At 25.4% G+C, this 10,109-nt stretch overlaps 1 protein-coding gene across 1 annotated transcript; it reads right to left on the bottom strand.

Annotated features, from left to right (window-relative positions):
• Positions 1-417: 417 nt before the first annotated feature.
• On the bottom strand, positions 418-3,647 carry LOC110614745. The gene is made up of 6 exons (XM_021756396.2): positions 3,233-3,647; positions 1,859-1,985; positions 1,259-1,407; positions 1,067-1,129; positions 903-971; positions 418-817 (listed from the first exon to the last, which is right to left on the bottom strand). Exons 1-6 carry the CDS (start codon positions 3,431-3,433, stop codon positions 746-748), a joined length of 681 nt encoding a protein of 226 aa, XP_021612088.1. The 5' UTR covers positions 3,434-3,647; the 3' UTR covers positions 418-745.
• Between the last annotated feature and the right edge of the window lie 6,462 nt (positions 3,648-10,109).

Raw genomic sequence — 10,109 nt, 5'->3', positions numbered from 1 at the left:
TTTGATTAGAGAATTTTGAAATAATATTATTTTTATTTGATGAAATTTTATTAATACAACTAATAATTTTACTTTCAAAAAACAGTAAAATTAATTTTCAGATTATTATTATTATTAATTATCATATATCTCACATGTAGAAACTAATTATCATATATCTCACATGTAGAAACTAACAAATCTAGTTTTTGTAGATTGCAGTTTTTATTTGATGAAATTTTATTAATACTATTAGTAATTTTCAAATTAGTAGTTTTGCTTTAAAAAAACAGTAAAATTAATTTTCAGATTATTATTATTAGTAATCATCATATATCTTACATGTAGAAACGAACAGGAACTGGATTGCAGTCGTTTGGCCTAGGGAAAAAAGCAGAGAATAGCAGGGCACTTGGTGGGGACTTTGCAACCAAATGCTTTGATAATCACTGATTGGGCTGCACTGGGCCGGGCCGGGCAGGGCAGGGCCAGGCCCCTTTTTGATACTTGGATTAAATAGATCTTCCAAGAATATATACAGTTTCTGAAGCCCCACTTCCCCAATGTCAGCAATACATTAAACCAAGCTTGGGAGGTCCAGTTTACAAAATATCTACATAGCTACACTACAAAAAGACCCACAAAAAAAAAAAGCTCTATAGCTGGGGACAAAGTAAATACTAGCCACTAACATCAAGGATAATGATAAACAAGCCGTGCATATGTTACAGACTGTCCTGTTAGCTTTTGAGATTGAGAGAACATCTCACTTGCAGACTGTCTTCAGTCTCTTTGCTGCCTGAACAAATCCCACAATCACCTGCAACTCATCCATTTGCTTCAACACCACCACAACATGTTTTTCAGTACAAAGTAATAAACTCTTCCTGTTTTAAAGACAAATGAAAATTTTTTGCAAGTACCTGGGACATAAAATGCCTCTGAACAACATCTACAAGCTGCTCTTTAGATGGGTTGGGGATAGCATCCACCTATAAATATTGTATGATTAATTAATATATTAACGTAGGCTATGTGCCTGAAGAAAAAAAGAATTATCAAAGGTTGCTCAATCAAAAAAACCCACAAGATTGAAGTGCCTCCAGTATCTCCACAAGGCAGCCATTTCCAATTTGCTGAGGTCAACCTTCTGTGATAGTGATGTTCATAGTAAAAAAGAAATGAGAGAGATGCTTATGCATTTTAATTTTCATTCCTTGTCAAAGTCACAAAACGACAATATACACCAGTAAATAGATTGCTAGAGAGTTTATTATACCGCGGCGGCAGCAGCCCCATGAGGCGTAGAAACAGAGCTCTTAGACTGAGAATCACAAGAGAGAGACCTGCTCATAATCTTGTGAGATGATCCTGTTGATTTATGAGTCCTATGTCTTGATCTATGAGACTTTTGGGTATCATCGGATGCTGGAAAAATCAGAGAGAGCACAAACCAGAATTAAAAAGAGTGGTGGGCCCAATTAAAAGATAAAGCAATGAAACAAGGGAGCTGAGCTTTTGCAGTAGTGAAAGTAAAAGGTGAACGACAAAACGGATCCTATGTACCATACTCAATCACCTTCCACTCAAAAGAACTCTTACAGTCTCACAATTAAGGTCCAAGCAAGCAATTAACTACACCCTGACAGAAAAGATTTTGTTCACAGCTAGGAAGATCAGGAAACAGAGATTCTTAGCAGAACAAACACAATTTGCTACAATAAGAGCTAAAATTAGCAAATTTGTCAGCTCCTATTGAAAGACAAGATTTCTTTCCAAAACAAAATTTTACTAACTAGTCACGAGTGTCAACAAAATTAAGGGGCTACATTACAGGACAATATTTAAGGATGAAATTGGATAAAAAAAACAAACTCACCCATATCAGATACATTCCAGTGCAGGTTATCAAATTCCAAGTCATCATCACCTTCATTGCCAGTGGGAGCCTCAATCACACTGAGGGCATTCCTCTGTAGTTTTACTTCAATGCCATTTGTAAGAACCTGCAATTTTAGAAATTGTACCTTCCAAATATTATAACCAAAACAAAAGTCCAATGGAATATCACATGCCAAATGATGAACTAGTCAGTGGTCAAACACAGGATGCAGTGGAATTCAATGCTATTTAAGTTATCAAATTCAGGCAACCATGATTATTTAGTTGTTCAATTACATTTACAATCAAAATAAGCTGGTAAATCGAAAGATATCAAGAGCAAGGTATATGTTGAAAGGTATCATAATACTGCAGCGTAGAAAATAATCTAAAACATCCGCTTTATTTTCATCAAAAAATGGGCTAATTTTCAATTGCAGTACAAGTGATGAAAAAATGGGCTAATTTTCAATTGCAGTACAAGTTATATACTCAATAGAAATCCAAAAACAAATTGAACGAGTATATGAGTCCCTTCAGAGCAAAAATGGTTAATCTATCAACAACCCAGAAAGCAGGAAAAAAAAAATCAAATGGGTTTATGTCAAATGATCGTTCATGCAAAGAAAGCTCTGTGATTAAACAAACAAGAAAATTTAGTAACCCCAATCATGCAAAAGTAAAGATCGGAATAAAGGGGGAAAAACTAATTAAATCCAATAAGAATGGATTGAATTCTCATACACTTCTGCAATTGTGTACAGAGCCAAAACCCAATCATGCTGAGCTATAAAGAACCTCAAACCCCCCATTGTAACTAAACCCCTGAAAACAACAGGCATGATCAAAGAGGAAGAGGCAATAAAAATTAACTCGATTGAAGTTATTTAAAATCCTATAACAGTAAAGTCCCACCAAAACATCAGATCCACTGATAAAAATGCGCATGCAATGAAACCCCATTACCCAAACCCAGGAATTGTAATTTGAAATCAGCAATAAAGCACCTTAACTGTGGAGACAACGCAGAATTTGCATCGTGCTTCACAAATTATGATACAAAACAATTTTCTTTTGAAATTAAGAAGATTAACTTTGAAAATGATACCCAAATTTGAACTTATAGATGAGCCCCAAAGAATACAAAATTCAAATTAACCAAAACCACTTGATGATAAAAACAAAATCCCACTACGAAAATCAAAAGCGAAAGTGTTAAAATTGACCCACATTGCCATAACACGCCATATAAACACAACAAAATAAAAGTTTAAAAAATTTCAAGGCGTAAAACACACTAAAAATTTACATTACAACCCAAAAATCAATCCTCCCATTTACTGAAATACCCAAAATAAGTCGAAGCAAATACCAGCCAATGCCAACCGCCAAGACCAACAGCCTTCTTGACTACTCCCTGAAGACCCACAAGCACCGACTTAGTCCTGTTATTTCCGGTCACCACCACCTTAGTATGACGAGGCAACACAGAGAGTTCCTCCTCGCTGCTGTCTCCACAGCTCTGTAAATGCGAGAATCCTCCATTGACTGAACTCTCCATAGCCTCGAGCATTATTTCTATTCCAACTCAGTGAGTCAATAAAAACTGGGTTAAAATTAGATAATCAAAACTCGAAACTAGAATTGAAATGAAGATCATGTATTGCTGAGAAGGTTTACGGAGGTTTCGGGGACAAAAGGGAGAGAAATTGAGAAGAAATTTGCGATTTTCTGAGAGAGAAAAAACACAGAATTATGAAAGAGGAAGTGTTTTTTTTTTTTTATAAAAAATATATATGTGAGAGAGGAGAACAAGAGTGACTGGTTTTGTTCATTGATTGTTTGCTATGGATCCCGACGGAGATGAACGGACCAATGGAACGTCGCCACGTATCCCAGGAAAGAAGTTACGTTAATCATGCAATTGGAGGGGACGTTTTAAGTTGCGGGAAAACCCGGCAGCCGGTTTTGCATTACATTGGTTGACCCCTTGACTACCGGTTCTGGTGGGGTGATGGGGAATTATCAAATGACAAAAATACCCTTTCCTTTGCTTTTTTTTTAAAAAATAATTTTCTATTTATTAAATAATTGTAAATTAAAAAATACTTTCCCTGCCTTATAATTTTTTATTTTTTATATATTAAAATTATTAAAATTATTATTTTTTAATTATATCCATTTTAAATATATTAAATTTTATTAAATATTAAAAAATATTTTTAAAAAAATTAAAAATAAAATAAAATAATATTAATTAATTATATATTATTATAGTCTAAAAAATAGATAATAATTTTAAAATAATAAACTAAAAATAATAAAAATTATAGAAGTATTATTTTATTAAAATTTATATTATTAAATTAATTTTAAAAGTTGTATGTGATTAAGTCATTTAGAAAATCCATTATTTCATTTGAAATAAATTTTGTGAAATAAATAATAATTAATTTCATAATATCACACTTTTTTCATATTATTGATTTTTTAAATTAGTTAAAAAAATCGTTAAGTCTATATTTTTTTATTTTATTATAATTATATTCTATACTTTTTATTAATTATAATTTAATTTTTTAAAATTATTTAAATTGTACCACTGCTATTTGTGTCATTTAAAATTTCATTAAATTGTTACATCACCTCATCACATTAACAAAATTTAAAATTAACTATCAAAAAAATTTATACTTTATTTTTGTTATAATTCTATCGTATATTTTTATCTTTTATCAATTAAACTATATCCCTTTTCATTTTTATATAGTTAAAAACTTACAACTTAATTTTTTTTACTATTAAATATATTTAAAAATTATAATTTATATTATTAATTATTTTTTTAATTTTATTAATAATTTTATAATAATAATTTATTTTAATTTTATTTTATTTAAAATTATTATTAATCGATTTTTTTAATATTCTAAAATTATTTTTAAAATTATCATTAAAAAAATCTTACTAAATATATTAATTATAAGTATTAAAAAGTAATTAAAAATAATATTTAACATGATTTAGTTTGAAATAATAAAAATAATAAAATAATTTTTTAAGATATTTTTTAAATTAATTTTTTAAATTTCAAGTAAAATATATAATTTATCTAAAATTATAAATTCAATTTTTATTTTTTAAAAAAATTATTAATAAAATAAATAATTATTAAATTTTTTTTATACTTTTAGTTTTATCCTAATTTTATTTTAATTTTTAAATTATTATTAATTTTATTTTAAAATTTAGAGACATAATATATTAATGTATTATATTTTAATTTTTAAATTATTATTAGTTTTATTTTAAAATTTAGAGACATAATATATTAATGTGATATTAATATGCCGAGTGGTATAATAATTTTATTAGTTTTTAATGAAATAAATAATAATAGAATACAGTTAAATTAATTTTAAAATATTATATTTTAATTGATAAAAAAATATAGAGTATAATTTTAATAAAATTAAAAATATAGATTTTTTATTATTAATTTTTAAAAAACTAGAATTTTTGGTTTTTATTTTTAAATTTAAAAATAAAGAATAATTAAATTAAAATTGCAAAACTTTTAAGTTTTTAAGTAAGAGAAGCAAGTGAGAAAGCGGGGTCGTTTTGGTAATTATGCGTAGAAAGATAACGGAGCTTCTTTTTTTAGGGACATCCGTTGATCCAAGGAAGGAACCGCAGGAGAGAGAAAGTAACGTCAAAAGAATGGATCGTAACGAACCCCGCCAAACTCAAAATAAAAAAATAAAAAAAAGAAAAAGAAAAAAATCTGTGGGGTCCATGAGTAGACAGTCCGCTAGCTGCCGTCGGTCTACATGGGATTCCCAATTCAATTCTTCTTTTTTATAATTTTTCATCTCGGATAATTTAAAAAAAAAACTAATAATAAATAAAATTAAAGAAAATAATAATATCTCTTTCCCACCAGATTTTCCCGCCACAATAGAGCTAACATCAACCGTCAATTTCGGATTATAAAATTTTCAGCCGTCGGATCGTCTCCGTGGTAACTCTATCTGTTAAGTTGAAAATTTTTTAGAACCTATTTGATATTTCTATTAAAGTTACGGTTAAGATAAACACTTATAGTCTAAAACGCGTTATATTTGAAATATATACATTTAAATTTTAAATTTAACCGTGAAAATTTATTTAAAATATGTGAAAGATTTTTTAAAAATAAATTTATATTTTAAAAAATTTTAATTTATTAATGAATATTTAATTTTAATCTTTTTAATAATTTTAAATTTTAAATATAATTATTTCACTTTATAAAATTTTATAGCAGTTAAAAATTTTATTTATAATTTTTTTAATATATTTAATATTTTAATTTAATATTAAATTTAATCGTTATGATTTTATATAAATTTAATTATATTATCTTAATATTTTTATAATAATTTATAGTGATTTTTTTTATTATAAATAATTTATATTTTTAGATAAAGAATAAAAATTTTTTATTTTTATTTTTTATTTTTATTATTTTTTGTTGAATTATAAATTAAAAGTAAATTGTTGTTGTTATGATTTTATAAATTAAATTTAAGAAAAATCTATTTAATATAAAAATTATAAAATAAATTTTAAGAATGATTTTTAATATGACTTAAATTTTATTATTTTATTTTTTTAATAATATGTAATATTAAACATCGATTAAAAATTATTTTTAACATGATTTAATCATAAAAATATTAAAATAATAATAACTTTTTTTTCTTTTTATTGCCAAAACAGGTTTGCATTACACACAAGTAATGATCACATTGTTGAAAGAAGAGTGGACCTTTTTGAGCACCTTAGCTCTTTTTTTTAATATATATAATAAATAAATAAATAAGATGCTGCATCGCGTGGGTAGCAGCAGCAGCAGCAGGGCATACCATGCACATGATCAACCAGAACCACTTCATAAAATCCGTCGTCAAGTTTCAATCAACTATTGTAGAGCAATTTAGCTGTTGATCCCATTGATCGATTTCAGTTGGAAATTAACAGTTTAATTTATTTTTAAATTAAAATTAGTCTCATTTAAAATAATTTTGATTTTAATTTTTAATAAAATTTAATTATAAATGGTCAATTTAATTTTAATTTAAAAGTAAAAAAAATTAAACTAAAAACTCACACAAAAAATAATAACGGATCTCCAAATTTAAAATTTCAATTTAATTTAAAAATTAAAATTAATTAAGCAGTCTAATTTCAATTTGATTCCTAACATGATCGTGTCTAGATTGATCAAAGTGTTTAGAGCATCACATATTTAATATAGAAGCTCTTGTCTGAATGGAGAAATTATCGATATTGACCGTAGCTGAATTTGTTGACTATTGTGCTACTTTGTTAGTCATGTCTTTGCCAAGCATAGACCACTATCATCTTTGAACCTTTCTTTTTATAGTAATCATGCATTTAATGTGAGAGAAAATTATTATTTAATTTTAAAGTTTTATTATTAATAATATTTAAATTTATTCAAATTAATTTGATAGTTAAAACACCAAATTTTATTCTAGATTTGAGTCTCTATATTTTTTTATAAATTTTTTTTTTAAAAAAAAATCATCACATATTTTAAAAGCTTTTATAGTTAATATTTTAAGATAAATTATTATTTTAACATTTAGATATTATAATTATTAACAATTTCATTCACTAATTTTATAATTAAATCATAATTTTATAACTCCACTTTTTTTATACATATTTTTTATTAAAATTTTAATTATATTTATATTAAATTTTATTAAATATTAAAAAATATTTTGAAAATTTTATTAAAAATAAAATAAAATGAAATAAAGTTATAATAGTTAATTTTTTTATTAATATAGTCTAAAAAAGAAAATAAATAATACTTTTAAAATAATTAAAGAATAAATAAAAATTATGGAAGGAAATTTTTTTTTTCATAATTTAGCAATATCCAATGGTAATGTTTGCAAGAATTATATTTCCACGATTGCCATGGGATGATGGTGGTGGGACCGGCCACCAGGTAGACCCCACAAAAGGTGGTGGGACCGGCCACCAGATAGACCCCACAATAGGCAGTGATGGGTAAAGCAGACTGTTCACTGGCTCCACCTTTTAAATACATTAATTCTCCCACTTCATCCATAGCTTTTAATTGTAAGTTTAGTAATTTTTATATAAAATAGTTGGTATTTTAATTTTATTATTAATTTTTCACACTTAATATTTATAAAAAATAGTTATTTAATACTTAAATATTATAAAATATAATTATTTAATTTCTTAAAAATTTAGAATACATATAATTCATATTCATATGTAAAAGTTTAATAATTATTTTTTAACAAAGTTTAAGAATTAAATAATTATTTTTTTTATAAAATATAAGTGTCAAAAATTAAAATGAAAATGTTAGAGTATTTAACTGACTTTTTATGTAAATAAATTATTTATTTAGTATTTTTAAAATATATTAATTATCAATATTTAAATTTTTAAATATAATTTAAGGGAAAGTTAAAAAAAAATTATATGGTTTTATTTTATCTATTTTCCGACTAAGTTTAAATTGTATCAAATTAGTATTTATAATATCACATATTATAAAATAATAATTTAATAAATTAAATTATAAATTTTAAAAATAAAAATAAATAAAATTACAGTATTAAATCAACACATTTATTTATGGTATAAAAAAATTATCACTATTTATTAAAAAATATATAATACTCTAAATATTATTTTAATACAAGTTAAATTATAGATTGTAAAGTGAAATTAAATGAAATTATAAGATAATTTTTTATATTTTTCTCAATAGATTAATTATAATTACACCAAAATAATAAAACAACTTTTATAATAACATTTTTTTGAAAAGTTTTTTTTTTTTTTTTTACCTTAACTAAATGCCCAACAAGTTCTTAGTTTTAAATCAATCTCCATAATTGCCCCAATGTTATCATTCGTCTTCAATTTCACTTTTAGATCACATGAATTTTGTCATCAAAATCCACCCATCAGCATTTAGATTTAATTATGCATATTAGATAAGTAAATAAGAATTATTTATCATTTTTATTGATATAGATTTATATGCCAATTTATGTCGCTTTTTTATTTATAATTTTTTTCAATTAAATTATATATAATAAAAAAATGAATTCAACCTTCACAATATTACATTATTTTTATATGTTTTTTCTAAAATAAATTATTAGAATTATTTTTTAAATTATTATGTTTTCAAGCATGAAACTTAATAAAAAAATTGAATTCAATTGAATTTTATAAAATTTATAATTTAAAAAAAAATATTAAGAATTCAAGCATTACACAATCTAAAAAATAAGCAAAACAATAAAAAACATATAAATTTAACATGATTGACCAATTTAATTACATTCATAGTAGTTAGAGTTTTTTTTTTTTTTTTTTTTTTTTTTGACATTAGAGAATATTATATATTTATATATTAAAAAAATATAAAAAGATAAAATAATTCTAAAACAATTTATTTCACATGCCGATCAATTCAGCGTGGAAAAAGTCCTACATCCCGACCTTTTTCCAACATTTCGACCAATTCAGTATAAATCACGGCCGTGGAGTATAGTGTACAGTTTATAATAGGTATCATATCTCAACAAGAGAGAGTATGAAGCTAGATGAACATGTTAATGCTCCATAGCAGGGGAGATTTGACTTTTAACCCCAAAAACTAAAATGAAGCTTTAGATTAAATGGAGATGTGCATGAAGATGAAGTAGGTGAAGGGTCCCTTTTGTTTCTTTCATTTGTGTCGCACAGTTTGATTCCTGAAATTTTATATATTTTTTTGTTAGGTGAAGTTGGTTGGTTTTAATTAGGGAAAAGATTTGTAGAGGCAATATCATGAGAAGGACTGACTGCTCCCATTATTGTTGTCAATAATATTCATCATTGGCCAAAAAAGAAGAAGAAAAAAAATCCTATTTGTCAATCCAAGCTTCTAACGCCCTGCTCTATAGATTTTGAAAGCATAGTTTTTTTATAAGAGGATATTATATCCTCTCTCTTGAAATCACATGATATGCGAATTTCTATATCTGTCTAGATCAGCTCAATGAATAATGTGAAAAGGTTTAGCTAAAAGGCCAGGCCCATTATCAAGAAGTGTTAAATTCCTCATGAGGCCATAGCCCACAGGCTGAGATGGATCATTGCCAATAAAATGAGAAAGCAGCAAACAATACACTCAAAGC

This window comes from Manihot esculenta, chromosome 5 (assembly GCF_001659605.2).
Source record: "Manihot esculenta cultivar AM560-2 chromosome 5, M.esculenta_v8, whole genome shotgun sequence".
NCBI lineage: Eukaryota > Viridiplantae > Streptophyta > Magnoliopsida > Malpighiales > Euphorbiaceae > Manihot > Manihot esculenta.
This window is presented reverse-complemented; position numbering and strand designations above follow the sequence as displayed.